At 53.3% G+C, this 16349-nt stretch overlaps 1 protein-coding gene across 1 annotated transcript in view; it reads right to left on the reverse strand.

Annotated features, from left to right (window-relative positions):
* RASGRF1 (Ras protein specific guanine nucleotide releasing factor 1) overlaps positions 1-16349 on the reverse strand; it is a 73731-nt gene that overhangs the window by 51921 nt on the left and 5461 nt on the right. The window contains exons 2-3 of the mRNA XM_066238285.1: positions 8767-8873; positions 5225-5372 (exon numbers count right to left, since the gene is read on the reverse strand). Of these exons, the coding sequence (XP_066094382.1) occupies positions 5225-5372; positions 8767-8873 (255 nt within the window). The remainder of the gene's footprint in view (positions 1-5224; positions 5373-8766; positions 8874-16349) is intronic.

The raw sequence follows: 16349 nt of genomic DNA on the forward strand, positions 1-16349 counted from the left end.
CACGGAGGCAGCCTCTCGCTAGCCCTGGCAGGTCCCTTCTGTGATGAATTTGTTTTGGACCCTGGTTTGCTTGCTTGAGGTCTAGGAGCTGCTCAATTGACCCTTTGCAATGATGGCCGTGGAGAGTTGGGATTTTGACTCACAGTCCAACTCACTGGTGAGCGTCCTGCTCTGGCCGCCCTCCTGGCTCAGTGCCTGGCATCTCAGCTGTCCACTAGCCACCTGCAGACTGGCTTTCTTGACCCTCATTTGCCGCATCCCTTGGGGCATGGTGCACTGACCCCCGCCCCACCCCACTGCCCTCTCTGGAGACAGTTCTTTTAATTCAGTATGCACTTTGTCAGTGCAATGATTGACAGTGGAACTAACCCAGGTTTTCCCATTTTGTTAGCAGCCAAAGTTTTTGCCAAAGATCTCTGTATTTCTTGCTTTTCAACCAGCTGCCACATAACATGGTTCTCTGTCCTTCCTTCTCATTTCCCTGCGGTCTCTTCCAAGCCTAGAAGAAGATGCCCAGTTGATCTCTCTTTGTGCCAACTGATCAGCATGTCCTGGGGGGTCACTGTGTTGGGCACCTTCTTGGGCACAGGTGAGATGGAGCTGGAGGTGGAGAAGTCAGAAGGGTACCTGGAGGAGCTTCCAGCCTCAGAAGGAGGTCAGACATCCACAGTGGCAACTTATAATCCAATAAGATAAGGCAAGAAGGGAGATGCGCACCTACTGCAGTGGAGGTCTCATCGCAGAAGTGGAAAGGGCTTTTCAAAAAAGGTTTTGAAGGGCAAATAGGAGCCCAACAGGTGGTTATGGCAGGGAAGGAATTTGAGCAGATGGGCTGGTGTGAACAAAGGCACGGGGTATGACAGGGTGTTGTGTGCAGGGGTGGGAGATGGCAGGGGGGAGTTGGGAAGCACAGCTCAGGCCTGGGGTGGGGGGTTGGTGAGGGTAGTGGAGAGGATGCATGGAGAAGGCTCAAGGCACCTTCTCCTGTTTCCCTCAGAGCAGGCCTCTCGTTGACCTGTTTTATATGTTGGGTTCCATGTCAAAGTTTGTTCTCAAAACTGATTCCATAGCTAAAGATTTATTTTAAACTAGTGCCAGCCTTGTAGGATTCTGAATGCTTCCAAACCAATGAAATGTTACGACTGACACTAAAGTCCTGCCCTTCAGGAGCTGCCTCAGTCCTCCTAGTGACCCACCAGTCAGAAATGGGAGGAAAGCCGCTGTTAACCCGAGGCTGTGGCCACACCTAGCGCGGCAGAGGACGGCAGGCCCCTCGGAGGCAGACGTTCCCTTTGCGTTAGATGGTTGTCGGGGCTTTTGGTTATGAGAGATGAGGCCTGATGGGGTTGTTCAGATGGGAGAATAGAACCTTAATGAAGTTTCACGCAGACCTTTGTTTGGCCTGATCTCCTGCTACCTCCACAGAGAGCTGACCAGGTGGGAGCAGGAGAGGCGGAGAGACACGCTGTCTCCAGGACGTGTGGCCTGGGCAGAGCCCTGGGCTGAGAAGGGCCCAGTGTGGAGTTCAAGGCTCTGTAATCCTGCCTCAAAATTCTCAAGGACCCATGTTTTTGCACTGGGTCCTACAAATTATGTAGCTAGTCCTGAAAAAAAAAAAAGAGGCTGCGCCAGTGAATGGTAAGGGTGTAGAGACCAGATCTCTGAAAGAAAAACTCAGACTTGCAGGTTCCCGGTGTGAACCTTCCTGCCTTGCCCGTTGTAAGCCACCAAATGCTGAAAACTTGCTTGCAAATTCTTGAAAATGTTGGCTCTTTACAGCTGATCTGAGCGGCTCCAGCACGCCTCTGGATGCAGGGTATGGGGCTTGGTAGAGAAAGAGGTTATGAACCAGAACACCAATGAAATGGAAGGTGGGAGGGTGTGGAAAGAGGTCAGTGAAGGATCCTTGTTGCAAGAAAGAGTGAGTGGCGTGAGGCAGGGATGTCTTCTCTTTGTTTATATGCTGCCTTCTCTTTCAATAGTGGAAGCCTCCTCTCAGTTACATCCAAACCTTCTGGACAGTCTGTTACATACACCAGCCTGTGTCAAGGGTTTGGGGATGAGGCCACAGCAGGTAGCATTCAGGTCTCTCAGACACTGTGGTTCTCTTTGGACTTGGTAGGACTGTGTTTCCCAGGTCCTGGAACTCAGGTGCAGTCATGTGACATGCTTGTCCAACAAGATTTAAGCAGAGGCATCACATTCCTGTCCCCTGATGTGATGATGATGGTGGAACCCCAGCAGCCCAAGTCCCTGACTCCGAGTGAGAATACCGTGCGACTGAGAAAGCAACCTTTGCTGTTTCAAGGTGCTAGGACATTGGGATTGTTTGTTACAGTGGCATGACCCTGGCTGATTCTGACAGGTACACCTGGTGACCCCTGGAGTAAAGGGCAGTGAAGACCTGAGTGGACAGGGCTGCTGTGGGGAGTGATGTGACCAGTCAGGGGAGTGGGATCTGAGAGCGGGTGGTGGCAGGAGGGCGGGAGCCCCAGGAATTCTCAGGAATAGTGGGGTGGGGACTGCGGGAAGCTGTTTGGCTTCTGAGGAAAGGTGAGCCAGGAGAGCCCGTGGCGCCCCGGTGAGAGTCGTTCCCTAACATGCACCCTTTAATCAGCCTGGCTCTTCAGTGGGGGAGCGGTAACTTGCAAGGGAGCCCAGGCTCCGGTGCTGGAGGTGACCTTAGTAAGTCCCTTCCTTTATGACCTCAGTGTCTTCAGTCCCCTCCCAGCTCTGACCTACTAAGAGCCTGTCTTTGTCACAGGGCCACTCAGCACTCCCTGGCTTCTTGGTGCTTCCTGTGATCTGATGGTCAACTTCCTGGGCATGGGGCTCTGTTTCCTCTTCTGGGAGCCCATCCAAGTGGACAGGTGCCCTGCACCCTGCGAGATGTGCGCGCGCATACCTGTGCCTTGTGGGATGTGTGTGTGCGAGAGACACAGAGACTACAGCCTGAAAGCTTTACCAAGCTGGCCTTTCAGAGTCTCCTTGAAAAAGATCTTTGCCCTGGAGGGTAATGCACTCAATTGGAGCCATTGCTCCAAATTCCCACAAACGGGCTTCTGCTGCCACGCAGGCAGACACACACACACACACACACACACACACACGCTCTCACAACTGACCTGCTTCATGCTCCCAGCACCAGAGGGGCTGGATCCACCTTTGCACACACCCTCCACTGTCCTCTGGACCCCTGAATCCCTTTAAGGCCATATGCACATAAACCCAAACCCACATTGGCTATAAAATGACTCACTTCCTGACTTGGGTTCATACTAAGCTCTCTTTTGGGGCTAATTGCAGTCTGTGCACTCCAGTCAGACCTGAGGGGTAGAAACCTTCAATTCTCTAGTGCCCACCACAGAGCCTGACGTCCACTCACCCAGGAAGCCCTTGCTGAGCACCTACTATGTGCCAGGCGTGAGTGATAAAAGACACTGCCCTCAAGGAGTTCCCACCATGCTTGGGGGATGCTGAGGGTGGGAACCCATGGGGGCAGGGCAGGGAGTCCTCAGGAGAGGGGACTTTGAGCCGGGGAGGATGTCCCCAGGCTGGGACACATGCCGGTGATGAGGCATTTCACACAGGAGTGTCAGTGTGTCCAAAGGCGGAGAGGACCACAGGGCACCCCAGGAACCTGGGTGAGGGGGGAGGAGCCTGGGGAAGAGGGTGGGGCAGTGCTCAGGGGCCTGAGGCATAGAGTGAATGAGTGACACCTAGGCACCCTGATTATGAACCGATGACCTGGAACTGAGGTCAGACCTTCAGTCCCTCACAGGGGGCTCAGCTTGGACTCAGCGGCATGTGCTGGGCTGGGGTGGATCCTGAGGTTGTCTTCAGAAAAAGACTGATCTGAGGATGAACCAGATGGTCTAGAGACTGAACAGCCCCCATTCCCAGAGCCACAGGAGGAGGCTCTGAACAGAGTACAGACTGGTGAGCAGATGGACGGACCTGGGTTCCAGTCCCGGCTCTGCCACCTCCAGCTCTGTGGGCTTGGACAGGTCACTGGAGCTCTTTGGGCCTGGTTCCCATGTGGAATGTGGCTGATCCTGTCGGGATGGGCGTGGGGGCTAAGGGAGCATGTCTGCAGGTGCCTGGTGGGGGCCAGAGGGGGTGGGTTGTTGAAGCCAGACTCCCAAGTTGATGTTACTGTTTGTTCTGCATGACCGTGTGGGGCTAGCAACTTCAGAGAGTGCCTGCACCATTAGGTGGCAACCCAGCAGGGGCTCGTGGCCACCCCAATCTAGGCACTGAGTGGATCACAGTGTAGAGATCAGGGTAGCTAGAGATGGAAGTTGGGCGGTAACCGTCTGCCATGGGTTGGGACGTTGGGCCACAGGAAGGGTAAATTAACCTCCCCGTCTCCGGCCAGGGCCTCGTGTGTTCACCTTGCATCGTACCCTGCAAATTACGTAGCCAGCCCTGACTGCAGCATTCTGTGTTTTTGTTTCTCCCCCTCAGCTCAGAGTCCACAGTCCTCCTATGACGTGGCCAGATGGTTCTGAGCGTGGTGGTGAGATGAGGGGGTGAGAGGTGATCAGACCCTTGTCGGGGGTGGACAGCTGGCGAAGGGCATCGCAGGGGCTGAGAGCCAGCCTCCTCAGCTTTAATGAAACGAGAAGCACCTGGGATGTCGTTCAAGGGCAGATGCTCACTCACCTGAGAGTCTGCATTTCTAATGAGCTGCTGCTTCACGGACCACACTTGGAGGACTGAAGTTCCAGAAGGCTTATCCTAGTAACCACTGCCTGGTGAGCTCTTATCATGACAGGCAGAGGGAAGGAACTGCTTGGACTTGAGCCACGAGCCACACTCTAATGACCTACCTGGAACCCTGAGCCCCACAAAGTCTTGGGCTGATAATGCAGAAGGCTTAGTCAATGTGCTTGTTGTCATAGAAACTAGGAATCTGCCCATAAATTATCTCACTCAGTCCTCACAGCTTTGAGGGTTAGGCATAAAAAGCCCATAAGAAGGGGAGGCACAGAGAGGCTGGGTATTGGGGAATTTGCTCCAGGTTGGGGTTTTAGGTGGCAGAGGTGGGATCTGAACCCGGATCTGACCACAGGACCTCCCCACTCTGCCAGTATCACTGACTTTAGGTTTGGAGGCTGGCACAGCAGTGGCTGGGAGTTGTCCCCTGTCCTGTCCTGTGCCCCCTGATCCTGAGGGACCTAGAGTGGCAGGTGGAGTGGCCGGGGCCCTGGTGGGAAGTCACCTCCGCCTTCAGCCGCTCGATCTCGATCTCCCCGTCCTCGATCTGCTGCCGCAGCTGCTTGGCCACCGTCTTCTCCGTCTCCACGATCTGTAGCAGGTGCAGGTACTTCTGCATCAGTGCTTCGTGCTCGGTGGCCAGGGTCCGGTAGCTGCGGACCGACGGACATGGTGGGTGAGACACAGCAGGCTTGCCCCTGAGGCCTAACCGGAGTGGGGGGCTCATCACACACTGCACTTGGGAGGGGGTCCTGACCTCCAGATCCGGTGCACGGGCCTCCACCTGACTGCTGCCACTGGTCACCCAACCCCTTCCCCACTCTCGTCTCATACTCTGACCTCTGGCCCCTTCCACTGGCCCTGTCTCCCTGCTCCGTCCCACACATCTCTGGGCCTTTGCACAGGATGATCTTCTGTCGGAAGCATCCTCCTCCCTCCCTCTTTCCCTGGGCCAGTCTGTCCTCTTTCCTAGGCTTTGATTCCCATCTGAAATGCTATCTCCAAGAAGCCTTCCTTGCACCTTACCCCAGACTGGGTGGAGTGTTCTAGAAATACCCTAGGCTGCTATTACCATAGCATTGGCCAGGCTGATTTTTTTTGTGTGTGGGGGTCCAATTATTTCTGTTCTGATTATCAGAATGTATAACAAATTAGAATTCTATAATGCTTCAAAGCCCCATCGCATAAATAATTTCACTTGGTTCTCAAAACAATCCTGCTACTGGTCCTAGTGTCGTACTGGGGAATCTGAAGGCCAACTGCTGACCCTGAATCTGGTTCTCCCCACTTGATTCCATATTCCTCAATGCCAGCAGTTTCCACTCCAGGTCATAGCTCTGGTCACGTTATCACCCTGGTGTCAAACCTGTGATGGTCCTCACTGTACACAGAAGAGAGACCAAACATCTCAGTTGGGTATTCAAGACTAGTTGTGACCTGGTTCTAGTGTGTCCAACCTCATGTACCTTCTGACACCCAAATTTTGTCTCTATGTTATTCTTGGAATTCTCTTTCCTATATCAGTACCTTTATTTAAGGCTTTTGGGAGCAAAATTAAGGGGTAAAGTGCTCATATCCCAACTCATTAAATCTGGCCCCATCCCCCGTACTCAGGTCAAATGTGACCCTATTTCCAGCCTCCCCAGATTCTCCCATTTCCCTGCAGATGGCAGTAATAAGTGTCTCCCATGGTTCTCTACTCTTAACCAGCCTCCATGCTCCAGAGCAGGGGTCGGGAACCTTTTTGGCTGAGAGAGCCATGAACGCCACATATTTTAAAATGTAATTCCGTGAGAGCCATACAATGACCCGTGTACGTTACGCATTATCCAATAAAAATTTGGTGTTGTCCAGGAGGACAGCTGTGATTGGTTCCAGCCACCTGCAACCATGAACATGAGTGGTAGGAAATGAATGGATTGTAATACATGAGAATGTTTTATATATATATATTTTTTTAATTTAATTTTTTTCATTTTTTCGAAGCTGGAAACAGGGAGGCAGTCAGACAGACTCCCGCATGCACCCGACTGGGATCCACCTGGCATGCCCACCAGGGGGCGATGCTCTGCCCCTCTGGGGCGTCGCTCTGTCACATCCAGAGCCATTCTGGTGCCTGAGGCAGAGGCCACAGAGCCATCCTCAGTGCCCGGGCCATCTTTGCTCCAATGGAGCCTCGCTGCGGGAGAGGAAGAGAGAGACAGAGAGGAAAGAGAGGGGGAGGGGTGGAGAAGCAGATGGGCGCTTCTCCTGTGTGCCCTGGCCGGGAATCGAACCCGGGACTTCTGCACGCCAGGCCGACGCTCTACCACTGAGCAAACCGGCCAGGGCCTGTTTTATATTTTTAACGTTATTTTTTTTATTAAAGATTTGTTTGGGAGCCAGATGTGGCCATCAAAAGAGCGATAGGTTCCTGACCCCTGCTCCAGAGCTATTTGCACACATGTCTTATGTCTTCCTGACTGGACTGGGGTAATACCTGTGCTGCACCCATGCACGTCTGCCCAGTGCCACACTCACTACCTGACTCTGTAGGCTCATGTCTGATAACCTGGTCTCCATAGAGGACCAGCATGGAGATGGCCTGACCTCAGAGCCAAGGTCAGTGCTATGGCCATAATAAAGGGTTTCTGGTGAACTGGCTGGATCCAAAGATCAAGTAAGGGCTCTAGAATTGATCCATCCATTCATCATCCATCCACACATAGTTTCTTAATTCTTTTCTTTCTTTTTTTTTTAGTGTGTGTGTGTGTGTGTGAGAGAGAGAGAGAGAGAGGGAGAGAGAGAGAAAGAGAGAGACAGAGAGACAGGCAGGATGGAAGAGAGATGAAAAGCATCAACTCATAGTTGTGGCACCTTAGTTGTTCATTGATTGCTTTCTCATATGTGCCTTGACTGGGGGGCTCCAGCTGAGCCAGTGACCCCTTGCTCAAGCCAATGACCATGGAGTCATGTCTATGATCCCATGCTCAAGCTGGGAACCCGGTACTCAAGTGATGAGGCCACGCTCAAGCCAGATGAACCTGCACTCAAGCCAGCAACCTCAGGGTTTTGAACCTGGTTCCTCAGTGTCCCAGGCTGATGCTCTATCCACTGTGCAACCACCTGGTCAGGCATCCACACATACTTTCAACACCTGTCCATACAGCATTCATCAACCCTCCATTCATCTTCCATACAGAAACTCAACATCTATCCTTGTATCCATCCACTATCCATTCATTCATCCGTGCATTCTTCCGACCCACCCACCTTTACTGAGCACCCAGGGCTTTATCAGGCCCTGGGGATGCAAAGAATTGCATTGGTCTCTGCTCCCATGAGCTTACATTTTACAGGGAGGTAGACACAGAAACACCAATATCCACAGAGCCAGAAAGATCTGCTCAGAGGGCTGAGTCTGGGTGTCTCTACCCCCGACAGTCGTCAGCTCTGCCAGGAGATTGTTAGCTTTGGAGGCACAGCCTGGCCACGAGCCCATTGTTTTCTGAGGACCCCTAAAGACTCAATTCAGCTCAGAACCTCTATTCTCCTTTCGCTTTCCTGCCAGAGCCCAGTGAGTCTTCCTCACGAGAGGGGCACATGCTGCAGGGAGTGAAGGGAACAGCAGGGCTACAGTCCCTGTGTCGAAGCTCAGAGAACTATAGTGGATTTCAGTCTCCAGATGAGAAAACAGAGGCCCAGAGGGAACATAGGACTGGTTCATGGTCATGCAGCAAAGTGGTGGCTGCATCCGGGTTAGAACCCTGGTGGCCTTAGACTGTGGTATTCATAAATCCCTCCATTCAATCAAATGGTGCTTGGCTCCCCTAGTAGATAAAGAGGACCTAGCCTAGTTGAGGCAGCTGGGAGGCTGCAGTGCTGCTCTTCACAGCCTCTCATTCCCTGTGGTACCCAGGGGGGCATGGACCCTGAGCTCCCGGGCTCTGAGGGAGACCCCTCCTCTCCTCCTCTGCCATGCCCCCTCTTCCGAAGGTGCAGGTTTGCCAGATAGGGCCCTTGGGTTCAGTCTCTTCTGCCTGGACTGTGGGGCTGGGGGAGACATACCTGGCATGAGCGATGGCCGCCACCCACTCGTCACAGTCCTTCGCATCCTCTGTCCTCAGCTCCAAGGCTTTCTGGTTCTCATGGCTGAAGTTAACTGTGAAATAATGCTGCACCGAGAAGGGATCTCCGATTACCGGGGCGCCCACAGAACCAGTAGTGCCCGTCAGTCCAGCTGTTCCTAAAAACGCTTGTTGCCACATCAGCTGGGTACAGATTGCGTATCTGTGATTGTCGAGACGCCGTTCACATTAGCATGCTCAGACCCTTGATGAAGGCAGGCTTTGTGCAATGGGACAGAACCTGCGCTTAGGGTATTGTCAGAATGCACAAAACCCCATTTCCCAAAAGCCAGTTTCCACCATCAGGTGTGCTAGAAGGAAGGCAGGGAAAACTCACAGGAGAGCATCCCTTAGGGAGCTGGGTACCAGTTCAGCACAGCATGCATCTCCTTCACTCCTAAAGATTTGATAAGCACTCTTCCAAGTCCTGGGGTCTGTCAGAGCAAGGAAGAGACAGACACAAACCCAGGAGAGCCCCCTGGAAGCCACCTCTGTGCTGGTACAGGTGGCTGACTTTAGAGCTGGTCACCTGATGGGCCTGTCCCCTCAGCTCCCAGGGAGCAGAGGAGCCCACAGTAGGCACACACCTGTAGTGTGTCATGTGTGTTAACGCATGTGAGGCTCTTAGAACAGTGCCAGAAGCCAAGGAAGGGAGCATTGGTTGCTGTAATTACTGGGGTGCAGTGACCCTCAGTGTGACGGAGGTGAAGAGCTTCCTAGAGGATGGGCATTGGTCCAGGTTTGGGGTGGGAGGGGTCACTATAGCGGGAATAGGGGTGCCAGGACCAGGCTGGGCAGGAGGGTGAACTGAGTGGAAGGACATGTGGGAGGAGAGAGCCAGAAGGACAATTCCCAGGCTTCTGGCTTCAGCACCTAGTTGTTTTTTTTGGGGGGGGGCGGTGTCATAGACTAGGGGGCATTGGCAGGATAAAGGGTTGGGGGCGGGGATGGGCTTGCGGGCATGCATGCCTGTGGGTTCTGTGTCTCCGGGCTGCAGAATGGGGCTGAGGGGCCAGCCCCTGGTGGAGAGGGCGCTGGGAGAGTCGTCAGTGTGACAGAGGTGGACAGGGAGCATACTGGGGGCAGTCTGCCGAGGTCCTGGGTCTGGTCCTAGAGAAACCAGAGGACACAGGAAGGCGGTGGGTGGCAGGGCAGGACCCTCAAGCCTGCTCATGTAGAAGAAGTCATGGTGGGGCCCCATGTCCGAGAGGGCACAGCCCTCATCCCTCGGCCCCTGGGTGTCTGGGCGGTGGGAAGCCGCAGTGCAAGGTGGGGGCGCGTAAACTATTTTTAGCTTCTGCTGACATTTACTGTATTTCTGTTAATTGTCAGTCTGGGTGGCAGCCAGGGTGTGTGTGTATGTGTGTGAGTGTGTGTGTGTGTGTGTGTGTGTATGTGTGTGTGGGTTGTTGCAGTCAATGTCTCTCACTTGTTTCCTAGGAAACAGATAACTGGGGCTATAGAATGAAATGTCAGCCTCTGCCTCAAATAACTGAATTCAGGAGGCTCTGATGGGCACTCCTCCCCCTCAAGACGGAAGCAGGTGGAAAACAGAGTCACCAGTGGGTCCCTATCTCTTGAGAGATGATGGACATATGCAGGCTCATCTCCCATGATCTTGTTTATTCCCCAACTGGAAGAGGTATTATTATCTATTTTACAGTGAATGAACCCGAGGATCAGAGAAGTTGAGCCACTTGCTTAAGGCCACATAGCTAGAAGGTAGAGGAGCCAGGATAATAAACCTTAGCTGGACACCAACTGTCCGGTCAGGCCCTGGACTTAGCACTAGGTTGTGAAGAGGAAGGCGCCTCTGGGCAGGTGAGACTCAGGGTCTTAACTCAGAAATAAGGTTCTCTGAGCGCCACCAGGCTGGGTTCCCAGGGCAGGAGTGGGCTCCCTGTAACTAGACTCGGGGAGGGGCAAGGGCGAGGCTGTGTGATGGTTCCTGTCCAGGCCTTGGAGACTCAGGTGCACATTTTCTCCTCGAGTTCCATTAACAACCACCGTAATGATTCCAAGAGTCCTCTCTTTTGCTTAAACTGCTTTGAATGGGCTCCCGTTCCTTCAAATAAATTATTCCCAACCAGGAAATACCACAAGCCTGGAACTGAGCCCTTGGCCTGGGCACGGGAGCCTCATTTGCTGAACAGGTGGCTGAAGGCATTCATCACCACAACACAGGAGCCGGCTTATTAATTAATAGCAAAAGCCACAAGCAGGTGACACTGAATTGGCCTCTCTGGCATGGGTGGTGATGGTGGCCAGCAGAAGTGGGGGCACTGGATCTTCATGAACCACATCTCTGACTCTTCAGGGAGAGCGGGAGGCCCACTCACATCGTAAAGGCCCTGAGCAGTCCTGCAGCGGAGCAGCCCTTTCTGGAACTCAGTTCACCAGGGAACCCTTTAGATCTCATTGTTTGGAAGATCTATCAACATTCCTTCAGACCAGTGTCACAGGGAATCCCCTTTGGGAGCTGGGTTCAAATTTATTATTTTTTAGATTTTGGGCCTCCCACATGTCTCTTCACAAAATGGGGAGGATAATGCCCACCTCGCAGGGTCGTTTAAAACAGCGAATGTTGTGAAGGCTCTTGGTTCACAAAAGTGCTTAAGAGCGGTCTGTAAACCAGTGAAATCATTGGCAAGATCCAGGTGATGGGTCTGGTCAGCCTATCAGGGGCAGCAGAACCTGTGAGTATTTGAAAATCGGGTCTTTGCCGATGTAATCAAGTCAAGATGAAGTCATACTGGATTAACAAGAAGAGGGACAATTTGACACAGATACAAAGGAGGAAGCCACATGAACAGGGAGGCAGACACGAAAGAGACTTGTCTGTGGGTCACGTGATGCCTAGGGTCCTAGGATCGCCACAAGGTCAGGAGCGGGAAGAGGCAGGAAAAGCTCTCCTCCAGAGCTTGCAGGGGGAGCACGGCCCTGCCGACAGCTTGACATCAGACATCTGGCCTCTAGAGCTGTGAGTACATTTCTGTTGTTTTAAACTGGAAAATCAACCCTCCCCACAGATGCAGCTATGTACACATGCGCGCGCACACACGATCCAGCCACTGCTGTGAGGGGGAGCCATGGGAGAAGCTTATGAACTGAGAGGGGACAGTTGTGCTTAGATCAAAGGATTCTTTAGAATCAGCAGTTTCTGGCCTTTGCATCAACTTCCGCTCTGGTTTCTTTCTCGCCCCTGATGTCAACTGGCCACCAAGCTCTGTGCTTGTTTTTCTGTCTGGATTCTGCCTTCCCCTGTCCTCAGCGCCACTTCCTGTCAAAGCTTCCGCATCTCCCACCTGGACCGCGAAACTGCCCCCTGGTTTCGTCCTCTCTGCTTAGTCCGGCTTGGCAAGAATCCAAACCCATTGGGCTTCTGCTCATGGCTCCTCCAAAGGGAGGGGTGGGCTGGGGTCAGCTGAGGGGTGGATGCTATCACTAGTGTGGTTAACCCCACACCTTAGTAGGTCCCACTCTGGTGCCCTGGTCAGTTAGGGCCAGCTTCTCCCCCACTGGGTGCTGTCTCTTCCCTCCTGGTCACCTTTGGGACTATGGTCCAAGCTGGCACTGTGCCCCAGCCAGCCCTCTCTACTATTGATCGATGCTGCCTGATACCCCAGTGCACAGGCGCCATGCTAGAGAGTGCCTGAGGGGGCTCAGCCGTGCGCACCCGCAGAGACCCAGGTCTGGAATCCGTCTCTCCCCTCTCCTCCCTTGATGAGGGCCATCCATCCAGACTCCTCCTCACATCCTCCTGAACACCCCGGGTCCCCTTTCCACCTGTCACCGACAGGGTCCCAGGGAAACCATTCTGTCTCCCAGCCCTTGCAGGGAAAGAGGTCCCACCCTGGCCCTGGCCCAGTCGCCCCAGAACTGTCACCCGTCCTCTCTCTCTGCTTCTACAGAACGTGCTCCTCGGCTGCGGCTCCCCCTGGCCCGGCTGCACCGCCCTGGAGCCTGGCACCCAGTGGGGCCTCACTGGGTACAGTCTTTCCTAGATGGGCCTGCTCGATGGAAGAGCTGGTCTCTGCTGACCCCACTGGTGCTCCCGCACCAATCCAGAGAGGCCTGACCCACCCGCCCCCCCCCCAGAACCCCCCACCTGATGTGGCTACACAGGGGGGTTGGACCCCACTTCATGACCCTCTCCCCCCGGTTGGCTTCATTCCGTCTGACCTTTGGCTCTGAGTTCTCCAGTCTGAGACCTTGCAGGACTCTGTCCCCAAGCTGAGTGCCTGTTTCAGGCCCCTGTCCAGCTCCCAGTCTCCCATGGCATCGGAGCCACATGCCGCTCTGGCCTGCCACCCAGCCCAGCGCTGTGTTCTGCCGGGACCGACCTGCTGGACACCTTGCACTCTCTCACGGAACCGAAGGAGGTGAGAGGGGCAACTGCAATGTCAGAACCGAAAGCCTGGGAGAAGCCCTGGCCCTCAGGGTCAGCGTGGAGCGAGGCTTACCCCACAGCCCGGGGCCTGTGTCAGTGCAGCCCTCCAGGCTGTGAATGACCTTGGTTTTTTTTTTTTTTTTTTTTTTGATGTTTGTTTCATTGATTTTTAGAGTGGGGAAGAGAAGAGAGCAGGGAAGAGACAGGAGTATCTGTTCTTCTATGTGCCCTGACCGGGGATCAAACCGGCAACCTGTGCGCTTTGGGACGATGCTCTAACCACCTGAGCTATCTGGCCAGCCCATGGTCTTAGTTTTAATGTACACCACTGCAGACCAGAGATGTCACACTTGGCTGGTCCTGCATGTACATCTTTCAATCTGTCATTGCAACTCACAAGCCAGCCTGGCACCTCCCCACTGCCACCTCTCTGGATGTTTGCTGCATGAACTCACCTGGACACATCCGCCCTTCAACTTCTGTTTGTAAAAACAAAAGACATCATTCATTTGCCCTGCTAAAATAATTAATTTGGAAAGGCTTTTTATTTTAAGGTCTGAGCTAGATTTTCCAATTTGAAAAACCTAAAAGCTCAACTAGGAAGTATCTTTTTTGGAAAATAATTATCTCACTTTTCAGGGGAAAGAGGTTCCATTAGCTTTGCTGGCTTAATAAGATCTAGTCTTTGATGTATACCTTGCCAAATTTAACAACTGGCCTGGATGTCCGCTGACTTCAATGACCTAGAACTGGTTTCCAGTTCTGACTCTGACATTACTAGCAGTGAGAACTCGGGGCCTGGAAGAGACAGACACCGAGGTTATCCGTTGAGAGATGGACTTCATCTATCTCAGCATCATCCGCCTGTCTTCCTACATCCCATGGCAACGGCAGGGTTACTGTGGTGGTGGCAGGACTTGCTCAGCGTGGAAAGAACTTTGTAGGCAGATGTTTGAAAAGGTGTTTATCTGGGTGGTGGCTGGATAGGGAGGTATGGACACAGCAGTTGGTTCTTTCATGAGATGAGAACTGGACGTTCCCTGCCATTGCCCACTAAGCTCAGGGTGTGACATGATTGTCACTGCAGCATAACCCAGCTCATCCCAGGCAGTACACTGGTTAGGAGGCCAGCACCTAAGTCCAAATGAGAGGAAGGTAGGAACATAGTGGGTGGGTCTGAGATTGACTTAGGAGGTCAGACTAACAGAGCTGGTGATGGTGTGGCCACCAGGGCTGAAGAAGGCTGCCACAGCAATCCTTTTTTCTTCTTGTAGGGGCACCTTGCTCAGGTATTTTTCAGAAATCCACGGGTTCTTTATGTTAAGATGTACCATTTGGCCTTGGCTGGTTGGCTCAGTGGTAGAGCATTGGCCCAGTGTGTGGATGTCCCAGGTTTGATTCCCGGTCAGGTCACATAGAAGTGACCATCTGCTTCTCCACCCCTACCCCTTCTCTCTTCCTTTCTCTCTTCTCCTACAGCCATGGCTCAATTGGTTTAAGCGCATCAACCCAGGTGCTGAGAATGGCTCTGTGGAGCCTCTGCCTCAGGTGCTAAAAATAGCTCAGTTGCGAGCATGGCCCCAGATGGGCAGAGTATCAGTCCTAGGTGGGGGTTGCTGGGTAGATCCCAATTGGGGCAGGAATGGTGTTGACTTGCTTCAAACCTGCCAGAGGCCCAGGTGACCCATTGCTTCCCCAAGGAAGACCTGGTTATAAAGATGAAAGCTGACTCTGTAACAGCTACAGTTTATTGGTAAGACCTACTGTGTGATGCTAGGACTTTACAAACAGCTCCTAGTTTACTACTCCGCATAGGGCTTCCAGGCAGGCTCTATTCCAGTCTCCATCTCACAGATGGGGAAAATAAGGTTCAGAGAGTGTGCAGACCTTCCTAAGATCGAAGAATGGCAGAACCAGAATCCAAAACTAGTCTGTGTGGCTGGAAACCCATGGTTTCCCCTCACATTACTTCATTGTCAGAGACGGAGTCGGTAACTGCTCAGTGAATGAGCTGGGGGTAGAGGCTGTGCACCTGAGGGGTTGTATGGCCCTCTCTGAGTGGGGAGCAGGCAGTGGGAGTGTCTAAGGCTCCAGCTGCTCCCTGCACGACAGACGCCTTCACAGCAGCGTCTGGGTGTTGGCAGTGTCCTGGGCTCCTGCCAAGTCCACGTGTCACCAGCACTCCTGCATAAACACTGGGGGCTGCGCCCTGTTCTTGGCTGCTTGCACATGGGCACCAGCTCCAGGCTCCCGTGGAGTCCCGGGAATGGGACCGTGGGGAGTGGATGTCTGCCTTGGTGAGTTTCCCCCAATGCTCACGGGACCCAAGCAGAAACAAAAGCTACTTCACAAAAGTCACCTGATGGTGACATATTTTCACTGCTGTTACTTGTGTTTGTTTTTCTCCCTCCATTTATCTTGGCAGAGGACAGTAAGCTCAAGCAGTACCTCCCACCCCACCCCCAGCCCACATCTTTATGTGACTGGCAGCCAGAAAGCTCAGGCTTTAGAGTCCGGCAGACCAGTGTTCACATTCAGGCTTTGCGGCGTACACTCTCTGTAACCCTGAACAAGTGACTTAACATCTCCAGTCCTCAGTTCTGTCATCTCAAAAATGAGTCAGTTATGTAAAACATGCCTTCTGGTGCCAGGCACAGTAGGTGCTCAATAAACTGAATTGACTGCGACTAGGTATTTTTCGTGTGGTTTTTGAAGGGCTCTGCTACAAGACATACACATCTAAACCCGCATTCATGGCCTGTCAGAGCTGAAGGGCGCGTCGCTGTGAGTTTTGGTGGAGGTCAAAGTTTTTAACGCGTTAATAAAGAAGAAATTTCATGTGTACAGCAGCAGTTAAGAGTGGGCTGCTTTGCCTGACGGGCGTCAGCCTCTCAGCATGTGCTGCCCACACGACCCGTGAGGGAGGAAAGCCTTTTCTGCCCTCAGACGGCCCGGCTTTGAGCTCTCGAGGTCCTGCGAGATGACGGACCTCATCCCCATGCCTGCTCAGCGTCTCCTCACACAGAGCGGGTGCCCTTGGTCCTCCGAGGCCTCTGCTCCTCGCGGGGCACCGAGTCGCCTCCATGGAGCCCGCATGCCGCCTGTTCTCCTGGCCCCAGGCACCCACACCCGGA

This window comes from Saccopteryx bilineata, chromosome 7 (genome assembly GCF_036850765.1).
Source record: "Saccopteryx bilineata isolate mSacBil1 chromosome 7, mSacBil1_pri_phased_curated, whole genome shotgun sequence".
NCBI classification, from domain to species: Eukaryota; Metazoa; Chordata; class Mammalia; order Chiroptera; family Emballonuridae; genus Saccopteryx; species Saccopteryx bilineata.